We start from the raw sequence: 24,366 nt of genomic DNA on the forward strand, positions 1-24,366 counted from the left end.
ATGTAGAGTAAAAACACAAAGCTTTCCAGTTAAAACAACTCTTCATCAGTGTTCATTGGGAACACTGATGAGGAGTTTGTTTTAACTCGAAAGCTTTGTTTTAACTTGAAAGCTTTGTGTTATTGCTGTATGTTTTCTGCTTTTATTAAATTATCAGAGATGTTGAGTCCTTGGTTACTTTTTTGTTGATATTTGTACTAGTGGGACTCATTTGGACACCAGGAGACTGTGTTTTTGCTTCTTTACATCTTAATTAAAGACAGGATGAGAACCACTGAGCATTATGCTCTGTCATGTGACATGCTAATGAAAACCAACATGAGAGTGCTGAACCTTACTTACCATTCTTTGGCACCTTAATCTCAGATTAAGACAGGACCACTAAACATCTCTTACCATCCCATGACACCTCAATGTAATATTATTTCATTTTACTACCAGGTTAATTCCAGTGATCCACAGGCTTGTTTACAGTGGATACCCAGTGCAGACAGGATTTATTTATCAGAACTTTTAGTGTAGACTTCAATTTAAAAATGTTGTCTTTAGAATAAGGGAGGTATCTGGAATACTTGCAGAAAATCCATTTGGAGATACCAAATTGAAGACCAAGCACTGGAATTGAGAGAGAGTAACATTAATCCCTCCAGGACTGAAATTTAACTGGGGATGGTATCCATCATCTTTATTCAGCATCTTACAATGTCTTACACAAAACTAGAATGGAACCACTGAACCTTGCTTTCTGCCCTGCAGCTCTTTAATCAGAGTCCTTGAGGGAGTGCTGAAATTTATTTACCACTCCTAGATGCTCTACTCCAGCCAGATGGGTTCACTGAACTGAATTTGCCACCCTCTAATACCCTGTTGTAAAGCTGATATGGTACCACTAATTAATAAATGCTTCAGTCTGATACATCCATAGGCATCATTAAATACTTATGATGATGTGTTAAATTTGATTACAATCTCTGCAAGATGTGAAATTATTTGTCTGACATATTTCTTTTTTTTCTACTGATTGTGCCTTTTTTGTCCATCTGGGGAGTTTCAGAAAATGTTCTTTTCTAAAATGACTGAGGTAAGGCAGAGCTAGATCCAGCACTAGGTGACTGAGGTAGTTGCCAAGGGCCCACTGGCTCAGTGGGGGACTGGCTGGGTGGCTACCCCAAAATTTAATTATACAATTAAAAAAATTAATTTAATTTCTTCTTTAAGGAGGCAGTACATTGGTATGATTTCTCAATGCATGCAACTTTAGTACGACACACAAAGCAACTGGGATTTAAATGCTGGAGTTCCTGCTTTCGTGTGATATTTAAACACAGAGAACCTGCCGCCATGAGAGAGATCTGCTACGAGCCATGGAATTTGCTGCTGAGAGTGAGAGGAGTGCAACAAGCCTTGGAACTTGCTGCCGTAAGAGAGACAAGACATGTATCCATGTTTGTTAATTAACCTGCTCAGGCTCAAAACCTGTACCTTGGTTACAGGAAACAAGAGATTGAAGCCTCTACACCAACTACCAAACTGCTCAATTAGTCATCAGGGGTGTATTTCAAGGAATTGTGAGTTTCAGTGCATTTTCAGCGAATTGTGAGCTTCAGGGGAAGAGAATTTTACTAGGGAAGAGAAGTTTATTTTTGCTCATGCCAAGTCAGGTTTCAATGTGCAACTGTTTTTGTTTAGCAAATTGCCATCAGTGTTTGTGGTATAGAATTTGAAAGCAGTGCTAGTAGCACAACAGGGAGCATACATTCCTTTGGTGCAGATGGCTGTGGGTTCTACTACCACCTACCTTTTTAATTTCTCCAAGTCTTTTGGGTTTCTAATACTATGACAATGCAGTGCACTTTAAATGGGGATGGGGTGCTGCGCTCCTGAGTGTGTCCTCCTTTGGATGAGATGCTTAGTAACTATGAATGGTTTGCCACCAGCCGTTCCCTACTGCAATACTACCAGATTGCCATTTTTTTTTATTTAACATAGGCAATTTATTTTTCAAGGGCAGCAGACCCTGAAATGTAGATGAAACACTGAAATGTAAAGTTGTTTGCCAGCAGTAACCTCTTCAATAGCTGAAGATCTCCTTAATGTGGAATTATTCAGATGACTTTTACTTCTGCAGAAATTCTGCATATTGACTGATATTGATGGTGTTTAATGACAGAAGTCTGAGTGGTCTTTTATGGTTAAAATGTTCTAAAATGGCTAGTTTTGTCATTACTGTTTCATGCGTTTTGCTTCATTGCTTACTGAAAAAATGTTCAAAACTACAAATTTAAAACACAGTCTAACAAGTGGTGCTGTACTATACGAGGAATATTATTTAATACAAGCAGGAAGGTGAATCAAAGAACATGTGCATGCATGGCCCTAAAAATGCGTGCAAGCAGCCTACAGTTTGAACACAGCCCAAAGGTAAACTTAATCTGCCACTGGCCAGATGCACTTTCTTTGAATTTGGGTTTTAATGCAGTTTCAATCAATGTGTGTTTCTAGGGCAGAGTTTACTGTTCATACCAAGTCTGTTTTCATTGTGAGATTGCATTGTTTTATTTAGCAAATGGCTGTCAGTGTTTGTGCTATAAAATTAGAAATAAAAGTTTTAAATGAAATCCAAATATCTGTAATCGTAGAAGTAAAGAAGAAAATAGTGTGTACAATGATAGGTTTGAACAGTGTTTATGGTAACTGTCGGGAAATTGCCAAGTAATGGGACACTGGAATGGGTGGTGGGGAGCTGCTGGGGAGGAGTGGTCCCGATCCATTATGATCCAGCTTTAAGTCAGGGAAACCGTCATATTTAATTGCCTATAATTCCTATATGATTAGATTATAAAACAGGAAAATAACCACACAGCTGTTGGCTGCACACAATAATTCCATAAGCATGGAATCTTGTGCGCTTGCTTTATTGAATGGAATTTACTCAGGGCTCGTGGAATGCTGCGAAAAAGAGTGGGGGATGGAAGGGCAGAACTGTGCAATGACACTTTCATGCTGCAGTCTAAGGAAAGTATGACATCATTAGAACATCTCTAAGAAGCAATGAGAAAATGTGGTTTAGACATGTTCCAGAATGCTACAAAACCAATAAAAGTTTCTCTTTTTCTGAATACCACATTATCACGAAAAATAATCACTGTTCTTTGTAAATGGGCTTATTTCATTTCACGTCGACATAAGCAATGTTAATCAGCTCAGTATGTTATTTATAAAGAATAAGAGTGCAGCACTTTTATTATAATTTTCACTTTTGTCATAATGTCAAAATGGAGAAAACTGAGAACTTTATTGTGCAGGGCTATTAACTGCTATAGCTGCGTAAGAGTCAAAGATGCTTTCTTAGGTTAGTAGATATGTTAGGCACTATTAGCTTAAATAATGTGCCTCAACCGTTTGAGCTACTGCTATCATATATTTATTTTTTGTTGTGTGTCTGTGTGTTTGCAAGCCAGGATATGTCTGTGTGAAAATATATGTATGAATGACCCATTTATTTTCCCTCCTCCGCATGCTAAATTGTACTATGCCCAAGTCTGTTTCTTCTGTATAGCAGTACATGAGAACCCCTCGGATCCTTTGTACATCACTTAGATCTGCTATAAACATTTATTTACTAGAGACTACATGTGTACCCACTGAAATTAGTCTTCATAATTAAGACATTTCATACTATGTATTATCTTAGTAAATGTTCCCTTTATTCTTTCTAGCTCTCCATTTTTTCCCATTTTCAATACTTGCTGTTATCCAGCTCAGGGGTGTGGGGGACCAGAACCCATCTCTGCATTTGCAACTTTTTTGTTTCTTTTCATAGCTTGCCCTTCAAATCCCTAGTCTCTTCATACTGAAGTCTTTCGCAAATAAGGTATTGTAAAAGTTGCCCACTTACTAATGTACCCTAATTTATTAATCTGCGTCAATCAGCCAGTCATTTATCCATTTCACATTGACGAGGTTGACATTTTCCTCCATAAGCATATAAACAAGAACATGACGGTCACCCCTGTTGAAAGTTCTGGAGAAATCAAAGCAGCCACTGTTCACCTGTAGTCCAATAGCACAGCTTCAAGATTAGAAGCTGCATAATTTAATTATCTGTTAAGGACCTTAGTAAAAAAAAAAAAAGCTCTTCACACTTGTCTGATTGCTTTAACAAAAAAAAAAAATATATTAGCTGACTGCAAGTTAGACTTACAGCTTAATCATTTATAAGCTTTCTTTATTTTTATGCAAACATTAAGAATTCCTCAAAGAATCTGTCTAGCTGTAGGCAAATGTGAATATTACCAGTGGGATGGAACTCTAAATATGACCCTTGAGACTCAGGTTCAAATAATGACTGGTCACTCGATGAACCAGCCTTGTGGGTGGGGGTTCAACAGCTTCTGCCACTTCCCATTTATCAGGAAGAAGGTGAGAGGATTTGCTGTTTCAGGGTCCCCTCTAGTGGAGACTGGAGGGTGACAATGCAGCTACAAGCATACTGCTTATTTAAAGTGGGAGGGGGATAGAGCAGAACGTCTCGTAGTCACAATCACAGGGATTTTTCTTGTGATGTACTTGAGGCATCAGTGTCTGCTTACCTGCATTAGGTACAGTTCATCCTCCATCCAAAATTTCATCTTTCTGCATAAATAATAAAATTCCTGTATAAGTCTCAGTATATCTTTCTCCTCAGCTCTTGCTTTCTAAGAAGAAATGATGATGATGAATATGCTAATAATTATAATAATAAAACATCAACAATAATAATAATAATAATCATAATTTCTTCATAAACAGAAATCTTAATGGTTGGGAAAAATAGATGACAGGTGGGAACCCTAACTATGTCTTACATGACTCATTATGAGAGGGAACTCCTTTCTATTTCCAAGGTGGATTAGCCTTACCAGTGCATAGGCTCTGCTGTATGTAGCCAGCAAGGAAGCATGTGTGATCAGTGAGTGTATCTGCATTATACTGTGGTTATAGGATGTGTGTGGCTTACACACAAGTGCCTTTGGTACGGATGTATAATAATACTTTTGTAGGGATGTATATACATTATACATATAAAGCATCTATTCACAGCCTCTGCTGCTATTAAATATTCTATGCTGTTGTGTGCTATAGCCATCTTTATATAACATGCAGCCATTAGTTCAGTCTATACCTTTGCTCCTTACAGCAGAGAATTGTCCACTTCATTACTTAATTTTGCTCTGCCCCACCACTAACCCTCTGTTACATGGGTCTCTGTTCCTGTTTGAGTTACTGGTGGTGTAAATTTATTTATTTTATTTATTTTATTTATTTTACATTTGTTAACCGGGCTAGTCTGACTGGATATATTTCCATTTTCAGCAGAGGCCCGGGGAGAAAAGCTCCACATATGGACATAAGAGATTTATAATGAGTACAAATAACAAGTTACAGACTTGTAACACTTCAACCAATGCATCTTGATTACAAAAAGAAGGCAACTGGAAAAACTAAAATACATTCTATTAAACATCAATACAACTTCTAGAACCTGATAAATAATAAGAGAGACCAGGGAAAAGAACTAAAACATTGAAACCTAAAACTAGATTACAAAGAAGTACACTACCTAGACTATCTAAATACTATCATCTTTAGCATAATTACATATTGTAGCATGAGAAGAGAGAGTAAAGGGACAGGAGTTAGCAAAAAAAAGCAGTAGAAGGGCAGTGTAGAGTTGATAAATGGGTGCTCTGACTCAGTGCTGCAGTTGGGCATCATGGGTTAACTAACAGGAGCTGTGTTTGTTAACTAAAGCTATTGATTCTGTTTCTCATAACTTACTACTTCAGGAATTTAGTGCATATGGACCATATGCTACAATCTAGTTGGTTCTCATGCTATATAACTCAAAGATCAGAGTCCTTAAACATAATTTGCATCCTTATAAAAGAGTCCCATAAGGCTCAGTCCATGGGTCAGAACCATTTACTCTAGTTGTTCATTCCCCTACAAGCTAAAATGACTGATATTTAAGGGCATCTTCTACACAAATGATCTGGTGATATATAGATTAAAGTCATTAGTTTACTTATGAGGTATGACCTTGCTTATATCCAAAGTTGATTTACAAATAAAGACCTGACCATATTTTTTTTTTCAAAAACAAATGTATTCCATTTGGTACAAAATCCAGACTAGCTAAAGTATATCAAAACTCATCAATCAAATAATCATTGACACCGGCAGAGAAACATTTAAATCTTCAAATGCTAAGGTGTATGGATGGACCGGTGTCTGACTTTTCATAACACATAAACAGTTCTCAGCAAATGCTTCTTATGCTCCATGCAGGCTTCTCTATATCCTGTTAACTAAAGAGGCAAGGAAAATGGGTAGCAAGAGTATCCTTTTCATTCAGTCTCCATTTTCCTAAGTGGAAGTTAGATTATATTTTAAACAAACATATCTTTATCAAATTATCACTTATGACATAGGTAATCATACATTTATATAAATGAAAACAATGAAGAAAAAATGTCCTCTTACAACTGAATACTCCAACTAGTGCACAAGCACAACGGCACATGCACCAAAAAGCAGGACACTGGATACCAAAACGGATTGTTTCCTTTATTTCCACTTAGCTTTATTTCTAGCTTTTGAGCTTCATTTTGTCATTGTTTAAAAGTATAGTGATGTATTACCTTATGTAATATAACAATCAATATATTTCACAAAACTAAGACATGATTTATACACTAAGCATATATTATTTGAAATATATATATACTTCCATATATTAACAATTAAAATCAGCATAAAATAACTCCATGACTGTAATTACTTCAGGCATAATGAATCCTAATCTATGTACAATATATTTTAAAAAAAAATTCACCATGAAACACTTAAATAAAACTCTGGTGAAATAAAACTATCATACTGTGTTATATAAATCATGTCTTAGTTTTGTGAAATATATTGATTGTTATATTACATAAGGTAATACATCACTATACTTTTAAACAATGACAAAATGAAGCTCAAAAGCTAGATTGGATAATTGATGTAAATGGCGGGCTTTTAGGTATTTAATGGGGAGAACTATTACTAACAATGTTCTGAGGAAGTCTAGTAATCTAGATGAAAGCGCTCAACCTCTGTGTAGCATCTTCGTTTTGTTGTGGAAATAAAGGAAACAATCCGTTTTGGTATCCAGTGTCCTGCTTTTTGGTGCATGTGCCGTTGTGCTTGTGCACTAGTTGGAGTATAAATGAAAACAAACCATATCATAATCCCAGCTGCAAGAATTTTACATCGCAAACCATATTGACATAATCCTAGTTGCAAGCATGATACATCACTTATAAGCCCAATCATCGTCAGTCAGACATTGCATAGCTTACTCAAGTCCTGTATTCTTTTAACCCTCATTCCTCCCCTGTATGTATTGTTCCCACAATTCCCATTTTTCCTGTGTAATTTGCTCTTACCCTTTCCCAGTTGTTGTATCTCTGTTACTATATTTATCACTTCCAGACTTTGATTTTCATTTTCTAGTAATTGCTTTTTTGGCAGTCACCATAATTACACTCATCAAGGCCTTACTATGTCTAGGCAATTCTGGTTCCGTATCATAGCTCCGAAAAATAATTTCTCTAGTTGCACCAATTTACTCACCCAGTATCTCCAACAGAGTAGTCTGCAGGGAATCTTTAAAGTCTTCCAACTCATTACACTGCCAGAAAATGTCTTCCTAATTACCTCTTTCGTCCCCATCACACTTCCAACATTTGCTGTTTATGTGAGGAAAAATTCTCTGGAGTCTACCTGAAGTATAAAATATCTGTGTAAACATTTCCAACCAGAAATCCTAAATTTTTTAGATTTTGTTGCGTGTTTGAGAGGCATATGCATATTCCCCCAATTGTTTCTTTGTGAATTGCTTGTCCAGTCTCTCTTTCCAATCCCTTTTAACCTCCTCTGATTGATTCTTATAGTTATCATGCAATATTTTATATGTTTTACTAATTATTCCTTTTTTTAATGGCAGTTTCTCTTCTAGATTCTACAAAAAATCTACCAGTGCTGGTCTTTCATTTGGGACCCCCCTATTTCTTTCTCTTTACCTGTACTCTGATATCAATCCTTAATAGGTAAGGCAATCTCTAACCTGCTGTCCAAATTCTTGGCATCTTCCCATTCTATTATCTTTCCCTCTCTAGTTATTTGCTCCCAACACTTTGGTTCCTTTGCCAGTTTTCTACAGTAAATTCCAGCCCCCTCTTGCCTATTGTCTGTATCCCTAATTACAGTCATCCCTATCAGCAAAATCTCCTTTCTCCACTCCTGTGATGGCTTCGTTCTTAGAATACTTTCTGCAACTTTGTGGATATAATATTCTGTATGATTATTGTTATTCCTTTAAAGATCTGCATCCAAAATCCCAGTCTCTCCTTGTTTCTTGAGCTCCCCCCTGTTTCATCATCATCATCATCCCTTTCCACTTTGAATTATAGGTTTCTGCTTGTGCTATGTATGGGAGCCTTACTTGTGTAGCTCTTAAATACCTCTTCAAAATGTGTAATCCCAATCGCATTGTTCTACTGGAAGAATCAGCTTATCCCACTTGACTCTTGTCACCCCCCCCCCAGATAAAGTCCTTCAGCTCTTTATTAATTGCTATCCACAACATCTCTTCTGGTTGATAAAATTATGATGACCTCTGTATAACACTAAAGCTACTAAAAACATTTAACTGCTTGTATCTTACTATCCATATCCATATAACAGAGCTTCCAATTTCTCAGTTTTTGTATTAACTTTTGTTTAGTCTCTTCCCACATATCCTTAACTGCCACACCAGAATCATTTTTAATCCATACGCCTAAATACTCCATTTTATAATGTCCACATAAATATGGATATTCCAGAACCAATTTGCGTGTGGGTAAATAATTTACCATTATTGCCTTTGTTTTAGCTTCATTAATCTTGTATCCCAAAAGGATTTGAAACTGTCTCAAAATGTTCCACAACACTGTAATGTCATTTTCTGGTTTTGTCAGGTATAACATAATATCATCTGCAAATAGAGCCAGCTTTTCTCGACTACCATTCCAATTATATCCCTGAATTTCTGAGTCCTTTATTTTCCTTGCCAGTGATTCTAAATATAACACAAATAACAAAGGGGAAAGAGGACACCCCTGCCTGGTTCCTCTGCTCAAAGAGAAATTATGAGGGAGGACTCCACCCACTTTAATTGTTTCCTCCAATCCCTCATATATCCTCTTAATCAACCTTATAATTTTAACAGGAAAGCAAATGCTTCCATTGCCCTGCATATAAAGTCCCAGCTTATTCTGTCAAATGCTTTCTCTGCATCAACTCACCAACAGCAGTAGTATTTTCTTACATTCTGGTTCCCTCTGGATCATCAATGTTTCATTAATGCTGTCAAATGTTTGCCTCCCCTCCACAAAACCACATTGATCCATATCTATCAATTTTATCACTTTTACCATGCTTTTAGCCATTATAGACATGCACACTTTATAATCATGGTTTAGAATTGAAATGGGCCTATATAGGTTCATAGGTTGGTACTGGGCTATCTGCCCGAAGGCATATATTAGCCCTGCCACGTTGTGCGTTTTCACTGCCCCTTTAGTAGTTCCCTAGACCCTTGTACTAGCAGCTAGTATCCTTGGCCCCTATCTAGTAGTGCTGTTGGTGTGATCCCCGGTGTGAACTTTCTGCTACCCATCCACTCATCAAGGTTCCTCTTGAAGAGTGATAGTGAGGGCTCTGTCTTATGTAGATCGGGACCCTGTTCCATAGTAAGGGAAGTCTCTGCGAAGGGAATCTATCCCTCCAGCATGTTCTATTCATTGTTGTGTTGAGGTTTATATCCCTAGAGCATGTAGCTCGAGTAGATTTGGTTTTGCTAAGATGGAGCATGTTCAACAATTCTGAAGCTGGATCTTTACACTCTTTAGGTATTACAGCTAACACCACTTTCTTCCAGGATGTTGGCATTTCTTCTCCTCTTAAAATACTGTTAAAATGTTCCAGATCTTTATCAGTTTTTCCCCTCCTAGCTTCCAAACTTCCACAGAAATACCATCTATTCCTGGGGACTTTCCTGTAGAGATTGGTTATACATCACCATTTTTATCTCATCTCTTCATATCTGTTAGTAATTGAGCATCATCTCCCTCTAACTGTGGCATATTTAATTCCATAAACATTTCTATTTGTACCTTTTATTGATTTCCATATTTCTCTGCGTTATACAGACTTTCATAGAATTAAATGGGAGTTAGATTCTATCCTGACACTCATTGGGTGCAGGACTGAGGAACTAATCCTGAATAGGTGCAAGCCCATTGCAGAACACACACACACACAGATTTGTCATTGCATGTATTGTGTGTCTTTGGGATGTGGAAGAAAACTAGAGCACCAGTAAAAACCAGTACAGACACATGGAGAGCATGCAGACTCTATAGGAAGGCATTCCTGCCAGGAAATGAAGTACAGAACCAAGAGCTGTTAGGCAGCAACACTAACTGCGGTGCCACTGTGCTGCTCCAAAGAAAGACAAAAATCCTCAAAACAAAATGTAGCACTTTATACCCAGATCATTTTGACTGGAGCAACACAGCATCATATTAAAGGCAGACTGACTACACATCTCTTACAGAATCTCTTTCTTTAGGAGTTAATACATGTACAAACGTCTGGGCCTTGACCAGTGCTCATCATTCAGAAGCAATCGGAATCTAAAAACCTCTTCTGGTACACTATGGCCATTCATGAAAGTGATAAACAGAAACCTCCAACAGCAAACTGGTAAACCTGTACTTAAATCTAGAGATTTGCATAGGCAATGGTCATGTTGTTTTGATTGGTTGATGACACACTGTTAATAGTATTTAAATGTGATTTTTGATAAATGGATGTCTGATGAAGCACATTTTGTGCGAAAAAGCTTACCTTCTGTGGGGATTTTATTAAATGTGTTTTCCATTCATGAAAGTCCCAAACACACTGGTTCTAATTGCTCATTCCTTGCTGGTAACAATGTTTTTTTTTTCTTTATAAGACTCAAAAAACATTACTCTCAAAATAAATAAATAAAATAACCTGTTCAGTACAAGCTTCAGACCATGGTAGATACTGTGGCTGTGAAAAGCAGCATATGTTAATATCAGAGTGGCTAAATAGACCATACATACCAACATGAACTATAGTCATTCATTATATCAGATTATTAAGGATGAACGTATCAGGCAAAGAAACTGTATCACCTGACAATGAAGCTTTATTAATTCGTGAAAATATCATTAAGCTCCTTTTATTGTTACCTCTGCCCTTTTCCTGTCACCTGTAGGAAAATGCTTGGAAGATCATAAAATGCTATTTTGTCCTTTGCCTTTTCACACTACATTTATAGTAATAGCAAGTATTTTATGTAGGGAAGGATATATTTTGCAGGAGGAGATTATGTAATTCCTGAAAAGTGTCCTGACCATCAGTATACCTGCCTAGAGAGTTAGTAAATAAATAAGTAATTACGTTAGAAAGGCAGAACAGAAAATCTCACAATGCACTCATTTCTAAGGAGTTATACTATATCTTTACCTTGGTAATCATGGGGTGAAGTGTTGGACAGGAACAAAAGATGGAGAGGGAGATCACTCAGATCCTGTGCTATTGTGCTTACATGCCCACATGCCTGCATTAGCACACATCATTGTCTGAATGGAGCATTAGGGGAAATCTGCAGCAGCTGTACACTTAGACTTCTTTCGTGGCTGCTGAGCTGGGGAGTGGCACTCTACCAATTAAAATGCTGGTGATTCAGGTTCTACGGTGAGTCTGAGGAGCTGAATGAACACCTTGGTGGAAATGGCATGTTGTTCTTGGCTGTAGTACAGATGTCATACATACGAGTCACATCTCAGACAGAATAGCCAAGGACTGTATCTCCAAAGAGTCACTGGTGCAGTTGGCTGATGCGATGGCCATATGTAGGAAGGATCACTCTAGAGCCTCATGGGCAGGAATGTGTGAAAATCTGAGTCTTTTACCTCATCCAAGTTCATATTGTGAAAAGGTCACCCAAGAGTCATATCACAAAGGACAGAATTAAGATCATGTTTCATGGTTATCTAAGAAATATTCATGTAAATATCTCATTAAATGGCATGTCAAAAAGAGTTCTGTGTGTCATAGGATTATAGGAAATTACTAGGTTATCGACCCAGAGATCATTTTCAATGTAATACTATGAAAATGCTAATCAGTACCCAAGACTGCATTTAGTGATGACTGCCCATGTCTAGCAGGGTTGTGGGTGCTATCCCTAGTAAGTATCTATGGTGCCCCATCCACTTGTCCAGGTTTCTCTTGAACAGTGTCATAGAGGTGCTCTGTTTCACATGAATTGGTAGCCTGATCCAAAGATGCTGCAGTCACTGGGAGATAAATGTGTCCCTCCAGCATGTCCTATTTAAGTCACAGGTCATATTTAGGTCCTTGAAACGGGTAGCCCTAGTCCCATTTGATTTACTGATATGCAGCAAGTTCATTAGATTTGGGTCTTGAATTTCTCTGTAGGCCAGGCATAAGTCTCCTTTAAGATGTCTATATGACATGGAGTATAGTGACAGAGAGTTCACTCAGTCGGCATAAGACACATGTTGGAGCCCCTTGATCCTCTCTGTTAGAAACTTGAGGTCTCTCCATTTGTTGTAGGTGCTTTGTACAGTACATGCTGAACAGGGCATTATACTCAATTATGGGCCAGATTAGTGCCGAGTATAGAGGGGTTATAACCTATTTTCTTGTCAAGGCAATGCCTTTACTAATCAAGTGTGCTATGTAGAAAGTGCTCCTTACTACAGTTGACACATGGTGGGGGAGGTTAAGGTTGCAGTCAACTTGTAATCACAGGTCCCTTACCACTTTATGGGTTGGGGTATTGTTGTTGATTTGATTGTGTGACGGGACATTGTTTGTGCCGAAGGGAATGATGATGCATTTCTTTGCATTCAGTTTGAGACTGTGACTAATACACCAGTCGTTGGTCTGCATGAGACCCTCCTGCAGTATACTGACATCATTTGGGGATTTAATTATTGCATCTAGTTTGCAGTTGTCTGCAAACTTCGTCAGCCACAGCCCCTTAGTTTTGACCTGAACTTTTGTGAAGTATATACCAAACAGTAGGGGGCCCAGCACAGAACTCTGCGGCACCCTGCTGGTAACAGGTCTACCAGTTGATGTGGAGTCACCCAGTTTAATAGTGTGTGTCTGGTTTGTGAGCCAGTTGGCACCCCATTTTACAATGAAGGGGTTTACATTCAGTTTGCTACATTTATCGGTAATGCCTGAATGTGGGATTGTGTCAAAAGCCTTTGCCAAGTCGAGGTATACTGTGTGCACAGGTTTGCCCTTGTCAGTGGCCCTGGTCACATTGTCAAAGAAGTCCAGCAGTTTTAACAGGCAGGATCTGCCCTTGACAAAGCGGAATTGAGTAGGATCCAGGGTTTGGAGGTAACCTTTGTCTTCATGAGGTCCATAATGATACATTCCATGGCCTTACAGATGAGGTTGGTAATGCCTATGGGTCTGTAATTCCCTGGTTCTGATGCTAGGCCACCTTTGTGGAGGGAGATAACTACTGGTGTTCTCCATTCTGCAGGAACAAAGCCTGTGGTTAGGCTATGATTGAAAAGGGTACTTAATAGTAATGCTATTTCATGTTTTAGCCTGTTTAGAAGACAGCTTGGGATGTCATCTCGTCCCATAGAGGCTGTGTTTTTTGCCTTGGACAAGGCTTTGAGGACCTGCTCTTCAGATATGTAAGGTGGGGAAAGGTTTGTGATAAGTTAGGAATGGAAATTTCATTAAGCCTATCCATTAGCAGGTTTGCTATCTCTGTGGGGTCAGTGTGTGTGATACCATTGGTTACTCGTTCTGCACATGCTTGGGTCCTACCTTTTAGGCTACGTATGTAGCAGTAAAAGGCCTTATGGTTATCCTTGGCTGTACTTGCTAAGTTTCTCTCAAAGGAGCCCTTAGATGATTTGACAAGTTTTCTTATTTGCCTGTTGCGGCTGAGGAGGGTGCTATTCCATTGTTGGGGCCTTGCCTTTATTTTCTTGGACAGCAACTTTTTGCATTTATTGTAAAGTTTGTTGATGCTGGATGTTCACTGTGGCAGCTTGTTTCTACTTGGGGCTCTAGCTTTGATTCTTTCTGGTACAGCCAAGTTTATACACTTATGCAAGTTATTGTACAGGACTTTACTGTAAGCTTCGGTGTAGTTACCACTTCCAGCTTGGGGTGGGGCTTGGAATGCATTTATACCATCACCTAGGAGGGTATAGTTTGTTTTGGTGAAGTTTTTTAGTCTTATTTCACCCTTTGTGAGTTCTGGTGTTAGTGCCAGCTCAAAGGTGACTGTTTGTGGTCAGATTTAACTGAGTGTCTGACAGTTGCGGCAGTGCATCTGTTTGATGTGTTAGTGGGGACCAGATCTAGAATGTTTGTTCCTCTTGTTGGGGTAGTAACAATTTGTTCCAGGACATTCGAATTAACAAAGTCAAGGAACTTTTGTGCTAGCAAGTTGGGGCTAGTGTAGGTTTCCTAGCGATGGTGGGATAATTGAAATCCCCCATACTGACCCATGGAGGGGGATCTATAACTGGCTATGAGTTGAATGGGCGTCTTACCCTCCATAACCTGGTCTTGGAGTAATGCCATTGAATTGTCCAGTCTAACAAGACGGGAGGTGAATTTAGCTGTAATATAAACAGAAACATCACCTCCTTTGGTTTTCACACATTTATTTTGCGGTCTAAAGGTGTGGAAGGCATTGCAGCCTTGCAACACCAGGGTACTCTCTGAGGCCTTGAACCAGGTTTCTGTGACTGCACAGACATCTACATCTTCTGGTGATAAAAGGGTTTCCAGGGAGAGCAGTTTTTTTTTTAAGTTCCTAGCATTTAGCTGCATGACCCTTATTTTGTTCTGGTTGGCTAATTTCATGTCAGTAATGTTTTCAAGACCTTGCCTAAAAAAGGCACTATGGGGAAGGCAAGAGCCTTTGCCAGCAGCCAAAAGCCTAGGAGATCCAGGTGTAAACCATCTCTGGCAAAGCAGTGAGGTTTGTCGACCATGGCTTCCCAAGCTGACAGGAACCGGATCCCCTTTGAATGACACCAAAAACAAAGCCAGTTATTGAAATCAATCATTCTTTGTTTATACTGTGGCATCATTCTAGGTGAGGGTACTTTGCAGCTCAAGGCTAGGGACATACCTGCCTCAGACACATACTCAGAGAGCTCGACCATGTCTCTCTTCATATAGACCAGTGAGGTACATCTCAGGTTGTTCACACAAACATGAACTATGACAGAGTCATAACTGTACTTGTTGCTGAAAGACCTGAGTGCATATGTGATCTGATTAATCCTGGCACCGGACAGGCAGCTGACCGTGACTTTCTCCTTGTCCAACCTGGTGAGTGGGACATTTGTGTGTTTCACTGTTGAGTCTCCAATGACAAGAAAATTTGGTTTTTGAGTGTTTCTCCTTACGGGTTTGGTGGGTGAGACACTGGTGTTGCTATGTGTCATGGGTGCTGTAGGGACTGTTTTAGTTGTAGCAGTCTTGTGTTTTTGGAGATCTCTTGGTGTTTAGGTAAGTTTTTTGACAGTACGTCCATGTATGTAGATTTTTGTGTTTGATGCGTACTGTGTGTATGAGTAATGGTACTATGTGCATATGTAGTGGTGGGTGAGTTGACAATCTCTTCCGTGTTACTGTTTTGAGTGCGAGAGAGCATGGATTCAAGATTATTGGTGTAGATACATCTCTTGCACTGTATACTAGAGGGAATTATTAGTAAAGGGTTGTTGGTGTACATGAGGGAATTGCTCCACTGCCTCAAAAGACCCAAGTCAACAAGGCTGGTCACAAAACTCACCCAAAGTCCCTGCTGTAGAAGGTGCATGAAAGGATCACAGAAGGGCTCCATCAGTGTTATGTCACAAAGTACTCATCCAGGATCAATGCTGCATTGGACTTACACAGCATCCATTTAAGGGGAGGTCTAAGAGGACCATGTTACAGAAATGTTACAGAGGGAATGATCTAGGGTCCATGTTTCAGAAGAAAGGAAGGGAGGAAGGTAGTATAGCAGGTATGTAAGGAAGTGATTAAGTGTATGAGAAATTGTGAACAGAGCTGAATTGCTTTTAGATGTAGGCAACAAAGAAAAGGTAACATACAAAATGGTAACAGTGTACAGTAATGAGAGTGATCTGCTTATTAAAATCATCAAATTGAAATAATTGTCCTAGTTTGGTACTTGCAAAGATGATAAAGAAAAATAATGCAATATATACTTACACAAAGAAAGAGTAAAACACTCTCTCAGAGAGGGCACAGAATGTTAGGAAAAGCTTGAAATCAACCTTTGTTTCCTCTTCCATACACAGCAAGCCAGTTAAATCTTGGACTTGTTTAATATTGATCTCATTTTGGTACAGATCTCGCACAGCTCGCTCCACGTCCTTTAAATAGAAGCAAGAACAGGATGTGAATCAGAAAAATCATGTGTTTGTTGTCAAGTGTATAAAACCCTGCTGTTCTAATCTGTCCATAATCAGCTTACTGAGATGCAAATATCCAGTGAGGTACAGTATAGTTTTGTAGTGTATCACAAAACCAACTGCACAGGATTAGAGGAATAAAACAATGATCATACAAACAAGGGATAACATCTATCATTTAGGATGGAAAAGTGAACACAGTGTGTGGCAGTTAGCTTAGAGGATTAAGGCTGCTCTCGATAGCCAAACGCATAAGGTTTGATTCCTTCTATTTCCATTTGTTGACTGAGAGCATATTAGTTAACCAGACACCGTCCATTGAGTTTACCTGGCTGATAAATGTATAAAAATAAATAAATTAAAAAGTGCAGTTGAAAAAGGAACCCTCAGCTCTTCCCTGAGTTTGTAATGGTTAGATGCCTGTGTGAGTCACTTATACTCGGGAGCTCTATGTGGTCTAAACTGATAAAATGCTCTTTTGAAAAGATGACTTCTGATAGTCTGGCATTCACGTGGTCAGCATATGGAATGTTGAGTATTGTGCTGGTCAGTCAATAAAATAATGAATTGTCATGTAAGAGGACGAGTAAGAATGAATGTTTGCACAAGCGTGTTTCTATTTTCATTTACACTTTGGTTGATGGAGGAGTGTGTCATCTGTTCAGTATATGTGTGCGTGTGTGTCTGTGTTGTGTTGGGGTAAGTGTCTGGGTGACATTACACGTTGTTACACAATGGATGTCTTTGCTTGGAAACATATTTGGTCTTCACCTGCCCACGTATAATTGCAGAATAATATTATTAAAGTTTGGATGAGGGAAAAAAAATCACAGAGGGTGCACGTGCTGTGCTTTTCTATGTAATTAGCTCCATGTTATGTTAGGAGTTCAGGCCATTGTTGGTTGTCTTGTCAACCAGCATAGGTACTGCTTAACTCTGATGGTTGCTGATGTACTCAATGGCAGTTTCAGAAATGGGCATGAGGGGTAACTGAGCCTGTAGTCTGGCTTACCTTCAATTCTTCTAACCCTTATGTACAATTCCATAAGGGCAGTTTATGGAAAGTTTAGATTTTAGTATGTCAACAAGGGACAGTTTAAGAAATGTAGGAAATCAGTACATGTTTCAGTTTGTACAGCGGTAGCATTGTTGCCTCACAGCAAGAGGTTCTCTTGTTTGATTCTCGGCTGGAGTGCCTTCTGTGTGGAGTCTACATGTCCTACCCATGGTCGAGTGGCCTCCGAAAGACATGCGTGAATGGGCGTGCCTTCGCTGAAGGTTGGGATTTGGGCTGGCAACTCGGCACCATAAAAATTGACTGCCAATCATTAGCGGACGGGAATTCCGCTGTGGCAACCCCTAACCAGGAAAAGCCAAAAAGACAAACAAAAAAGTGCATGTTTCAGTTAACAATTTTCCTGTCACCATAAAAAATATTGTTCATTATTAATGATTTACACATACAGTATGATAACACCAGAAAGTTTCTTCATGTGTTCTTCTGGAAACAGGTGGTTGCTACAGAGCACAAACAAGAGCAGGTTTGGTCACTTGTGTTCCCATTCATAAGCAGCACACCCCTGGCAGTCTGCCATGACATTTATGTGAATTTGTTGCTGCTGTTAATAAAGATAAGCACTTCATGTGAGGATGTCTAGGAAAGTTACATTTACAGAATTTGTTAACAAAGGATACTTAAGAAGTTTTTGATATGTGACTTGGGAAACATTTCTAGGATATCCTCAGAAGGCCTTGGAGTTCATGGCCACTTTAAGTATTTTTTTCCCTCAACAGTGACTTGGTGATGAATCTTCTATCAGATATTACTTGAAATTCTTAGCTTAACTCCCCTCAACTTATTTCAGAATTCTTGGTTGTCTGATTTGGGCCTATTTAGAAGCAAATTATCTCCTCACATAGATTTGAGTGTGGTTGAACTCCTTGGCATTGCACCTCCTGTAGTTCATCTTGGGATTCCTCCAGGAACTCTAGGCCCCTCTCACATATATTTAGCCAAGGATGAATTTCATGTGTTGCATCTCCTGTGATTAAGGAAATCTTCCAATCTGTCTAGGAGCTTTGGTAATATTCTATCCAGCATTCTGCCCCTACATTAAGAAGTATGACAAGTTTCAACCAGTATCTCTCTCTCATAACCATTTTGCACCATGAGGCACATTGGCTAACAAGCAACCATCCAGGCACTTTTTGTTTCTGTAGCAGTTATGGTTTTTACATGATCGAGTTGCTAGCCTGGCGCCCAGCCCTCCTCGGAAGGCACACCATACAGTCACACACCCTCTCATACCCAGGGTTAATTTAGAGTGTCTAAGCTACCTGCAGCATGTCTTTAGAATGTGGGAGGAAACTGGAGCACCCAGAGGAAACCCATGTCTAGCAGGGCATGCAGACTCCACACAGAAGGCACCCCAGCCGAGAATCAAACCAGACAACCTCTTGTTGTGAGTCAACACTGCTAACCACTGTGCCACCCTGCAACTGGTATAGCAATTCCCTATTAGACAGTCATGTCAGATGAATCCAGAATACACACACACACACACACACACACACACACACGTGTGCGTGCACATATATAGATATCTATATCCATCTGTCTATAGATATATATATATATATATATATATATATATATATATATATATATATATATATATATATATATATATATAGTTGTATTAATTTCATTGACGGTGCTTTTGTCGAAGTAGGTTTTGCAGCATTTTGTGAAAACTGTGTATGTTTAAATGCTGCTTCAGTGGTGGGCAAACTGAGTTCAGTGGTGTGGGTAACAAGTTAACAACATAAGTGAATGGGAATATATTGTTCACTTACACTGCTAATTTGTGAAGTAGGGGATTTAGGGTCAGGGACTGGGAGGACAGTTTACATTTAGAGAGTGGGAACGGAGTGATAGGGTTAGGGAGTAGGCAGGGAGTGTAGGGGTTAGGGTTTGATGGGAAATTAAGGTTTTGGGAGTGGAACTGCAGTTTTAGGATTAGTGAGCAAACTGGAAATGTAGGCTTAGGGAGTGGGATGGAGGCTTTCCAGTTAGAGTCAGGGTTCTGGATGGGTTACATAGCACACTGGGATTGGATTGTGTGAGTGTTATGAAAGTTTAAAGATCAGGGTAGTTGGAGATAGGGAAGGTGTTTTTTACATTGTTTGATTGGTTTTAGTAGCTTTCAGTAGGTTGAGATTCAATGAAATCAATGAAATTTTCATTGATGTTAGTGGTTTTCAATTTAATGGCGTGTGTATGTATATACACACACACACACACACACACACATATATATATATATATATATATATATATATATATATATATATACCTACACACACACATACATATATATATATATATATATATATATATATATATATATATATATCTGTGGGTGTGTACAGTGCTGGGCTTTTTTAGTGTTTATCCCATCCATTCATGTGGTTGCCACTGATTCATTATTTGAAAATATGGTTAGTGCTGCAACATGGGCAATTTATTTATTTATTTATTTATTGTTTGCCAACTAGGTTAGTCCCACTCGACTAGTAGCCTCTTTTCAGGGGAGACCTATGGTGGTGTTTATACTACTATGGTTAATTTGTCCAGGGTATTGGGGAACTTCACCTGCTCTTTTCATAGCAGGGTGGTTTCATAATGCAGCAGGAGGAGGGGGAGGATGGAGTGACTGCTGTTGCTGTAAATCCTGTAGAAATTACTGGAGTGCTATCTAGCTGTTTAGCAGATGAATGACTTATAAATATGATCAGTGTTGAAGAATCCACGACTGAAAATGTGGCTTTCTATAGTTAAATAATGGATAAAATTAATCCAAAAGAAAAAAGAAGTTATGTCTTACCATAATGTTCCATCTGTATTGTTGATCCTCGTTCAGTCATTACATGTGGGGGGCATTGGTTCCAACCTCGGAACCGAGCCGGCCATCTTCCAAGCTCGTGCCAGCTACAAACTCTCGAGCTAAAAACTCTTACCCAGAATTCCCCTCTCCCTGTTACCTCAGATTGAGTTTCCAAGTCAAAAGAAGGTAGAGGCTACCTCTGGTCAAATGACCCAACAGAACCGGATGGTGAGATCCACTAGAAGCCACAGGAGGGGGAAGGAGGGAGGGTCGTAATGACTGAACGAGGATCATCAATACAGATGGAATGTTATGGTAAGACATAACTTCTTTATCTGATATTGTTAATCCTCATTCAGTCTTTACATGTGGGACAGAATCCCCAGCTACCTTTATTCCTGGGTGACTCTCATGGAAGGACATTCCGGAGCACCATAGAACCAAAAGATTCTCTTCCCCTGGAGGCCATATCCAATTTGTAATGATTGATGAAGGTATGAGGAGTAGCCCAAATTGTAGCTGCACAAATGTCATGTAAAGAGGCTCTGGCATGGAAGGCAGCAGAAGTTGCCACCGACCTAGTAGAATGAGCCTTTATGGTAGTAGGTAATGGAATATTACGTTTTCTATAAATGAAGGTTATGCAGTCTTTTAACCATTTAGCCAATGTGACCTTAGCAACAGCACATCCTAATCTAGGTCCAGAATAGGCCAAAAATAACTGGTCTGATTTACGAGGAGCCTTAGTCCTGTTCAAGTAGAAGCGAATTTGCCTGTGAACATCTAGGGTATGTAGGCAATACTCTCCTCTGTTTGAATGATTGGGGAAGAAAACTGGAAATTCAATGGTTTGATTAATGGGCATTTCAGAGATCACTTTTGGCATAAAGGAAGGATTAGTTCTTAATGACACTCTATCTCTATGAAAAATCAAATATGGTCTCTTGATGCATAAGGCTTGAAGCTCAGAGATACATCTGGCAGAAGTAATGACGGCCACAAACAAGGTTTTCCATGACAAATATTTGAGGTCGCAAGAAGAAGCTGGTTCAAAAGGTGGCATTGTCAAAGCTTGTAGCACTAATGACAGGTCCCATGGTTGAGTAGGTTTTCTAAAAGGGGGTCTTAGATGATTCACGCCTTTTATGAAAGTCTTGCATAATTTGTGTGACATAAGAGAAGAGTCTTGGACACCATCATGAAAATTAGATATTGCAGCCAAATGAACTCTAATAGTAGAGGCAGATAGACCGGACTGAAATAGGGTAGGCAGATATTCCAGTACTATCGACACTGGTGCTGAAAAAGGATCTACTTGTTTTTCTTTCAGCCAAAAGGTAAATCTTTTCCACTTGCTGAGATATGTAATTCTGGTGGAAGACTTATGAGATGCAATAAGAATGTCACGTACTGGCAAAGAAAGATCATTCTGCCTGGCAATCAAAGGAATTGGAGGAGCCAAGCTGTGAGCTTCAGGCAGTTCAAGTTGGGGTGAATCATATTCTGTGGATGGGAGATCAACCCCGGGATTGGATGGAGAATCCACGGTTGATCTAGCAGGTGAGACCAAAGTAAGGGAAACCAACTCTGACGAGGCCAATATGGTGCTATGAGGATTACTTTGCTTTTCAACCGACGGGCTTTCTTCAAAAACTGGGGAATGAGGGGGAGAAGTGGAAATGCATAAAGCAGACACGAGGGTCAATCGTGGACTAGAGCATCCCTGGGTGACCATCTTGGAGGGGGAATCAGGGCGAAATAGTTGCTGCATTTGTAATTGGTTGGGGACGCAAAGAGGTCACAGCAAGGAAGACACCAGCAGTTGAAAATCTCCGCTGCTATCAATTGATTCAGGGACCACTGGTGAGGTTGTAGAATACACCTGCTGAGTCTGTCTGCTATCACGTTGGAACTCCCGGGTATGTGCATTGCTAGAAGAAAGCGGTTGGTAGCCATCGCCCATTGCCATATCCTCATGGCCTCTCGACAGAGTGGGTAAGATTTGGTTCCACCTTGTTTGTTGATGTACCAGACCACCACCATGTTGTCTGATTGTATCGCAATAGTCCCAGATGGCAGCAGGGGATGGAATGCTTGCAACGCCAGAAGCACCGCCCTCAGCTCTAGAACATTTATATGCAGATGGGCCTCCATTTCGGACCAAGTGCCTTGGACTGTCTGTCCCTGAAATAACCCCCCCCCCCATGGTCACTGTAGCCTTGGGCTGTTGGGAGGAGAAGGGGCAAGATCATTGTGATGGATTGTGAGCCATCCACCAATTTAAATCTTGTTTGCACCTGTGAGTTACCCGAATCTTGGCTGAAAGAGGGTACTGAAAGGGATACCATTGGGTGAGCAGTAGCCATTGTAGAAGCCTCATGGTAAACCTGGCCAGGGGGACAATCATAATGGAGGCTGCCATGGAACCCAACAAGTGGAGAACAGAATGAACTGTGGATTTCTCCCTTGAAAGGATTGGAATCAGTTGCTGCTTTGTCCTTAGAATTCTTTGCTCTGGAATGGATTCTCTGCAATTCTTTGTATTCAAGATGACCCCTATGAATTCTGTGGACTGAGATGGGGTAAGATTGGATTTTTGCCAGTTTATGGTTATGCCTAGCCTTTCTGCAGTGAGGAGAGAGTATGTCAGAGCTTCTTCCAATAGATGTCTGGTGGGGGCGGAGATGAGCCAGTCGTCTAGGTATGGAAACACCTGGAATCCTTGTAGTCGCAAGTGAGCTGTGATGACTGCCATGCACTTTGTGAACACTCAGGGGGGTGTAGAGAGTTCGAGGGGCAGTTCTCTGAATTGGTAATGACTGGCTCCCGCATGGAAGGGAAGGAATCTTCTTGATGGTCTGTCCACTTTTATGTGGTAGTACGCATCTTGAACATCCATCGAGCACATCCAATCGTCTTTTTCCAAAAGCGGAAGGATTGACTGTATTGTGACCATCCGGAATTTCTGTACTTTTACAAACTTGTTCAATACACTGAGATCCAAAATTGGTCTCCAGTCCCTGGTTTTCTTTGGCACCAAAAATAGTCTTGAATAGAATCTGGATCCTATCTGGTCTGGAGGGACTATTTGGATGACTCTTTTTCTTAGCAGCTTTGAAATCTCTAATGCGGCTTCTTCCCTTTGACTGGGTGGAACATCGGGTAAGCTTGTTAGAGGAGCAGGATAAAGGTCAAAGGGGATATGATAACTTCTGATTGTTATCCTTTGTACCCAAGAATCGGTGGTAATGGTTAGCTAGGCAGAAGGGTACAAAGAGAAACGACCCCCAACCACTTCCAGAGGAAAGCAGTTGGGCTGCTCTTCAGGAGCACTGGTAGGAATGGCCAGGGAAAGAATCCCTGGAACCCTGGTTACATGAACCCCCTCTTCCCTGAAAAAGGCGTCTTCCCTGTGAGTTTCCCCCTCTGCCTCTAGGGGAGAACTCGGCCTGTGTGTCACGAAAAGAACCTTGAGACTTTTTGTGCCATATCTTCCCACTTTTCTGGTTTCTGGAGAAAGACCATTGAGGGGAAGAAAAATGGACACCCACAGCAGAAAGGGTCTTACCATCCTGTTCACATCTGGCCAGTGTGCTTTTAACCTTGTCTGAACAACAACGAAGCTTCAATGGGAGCATTGAGAAAGGAAGGGTTCCGCGAAATTACACAAGCGCATCCAGGCATGTCGTCTCAGAACAATGCCTGTACCCACCACTCTAGCTGCTCCTTCTGATGTGTGAGATATCAGGCGCATGGAGGAGTTAGATATTGATTTGATGGTGGCTAGCTGAGAGGCCACTTTGTCACGGACCTCATCAGACACAGCTCCAGCCAAAGTTTCAGAGAGCTCAGAAATTGTCTCTTTGAAG

The 24,366-nt window shown here is 39.9% G+C and overlaps 1 protein-coding gene across 4 annotated transcripts in view; it reads right to left on the bottom strand.

Annotated features, from left to right (window-relative positions):
• LOC122788354 overlaps positions 1–24,366 on the bottom strand; it is a 396,817-nt gene that overhangs the window by 102,250 nt on the left and 270,201 nt on the right. For all 4 annotated transcript variants that reach the window (XM_044055429.1, XM_044055426.1, XM_044055427.1 and 1 more), the window contains one exon: positions 16,408–16,571. In XM_044055429.1, the coding sequence (XP_043911364.1) occupies positions 16,408–16,571 (164 nt within the window). The remainder of the gene's footprint in view (positions 1–16,407; positions 16,572–24,366) is intronic.

The sequence above is a fragment of the Protopterus annectens genome, chromosome 13.part0, assembly GCF_019279795.1.
Source record: "Protopterus annectens isolate FY-2018-M chromosome 13.part0, PAN1.0, whole genome shotgun sequence".
NCBI classification, from domain to species: domain Eukaryota; kingdom Metazoa; phylum Chordata; order Ceratodontiformes; family Protopteridae; genus Protopterus; species Protopterus annectens.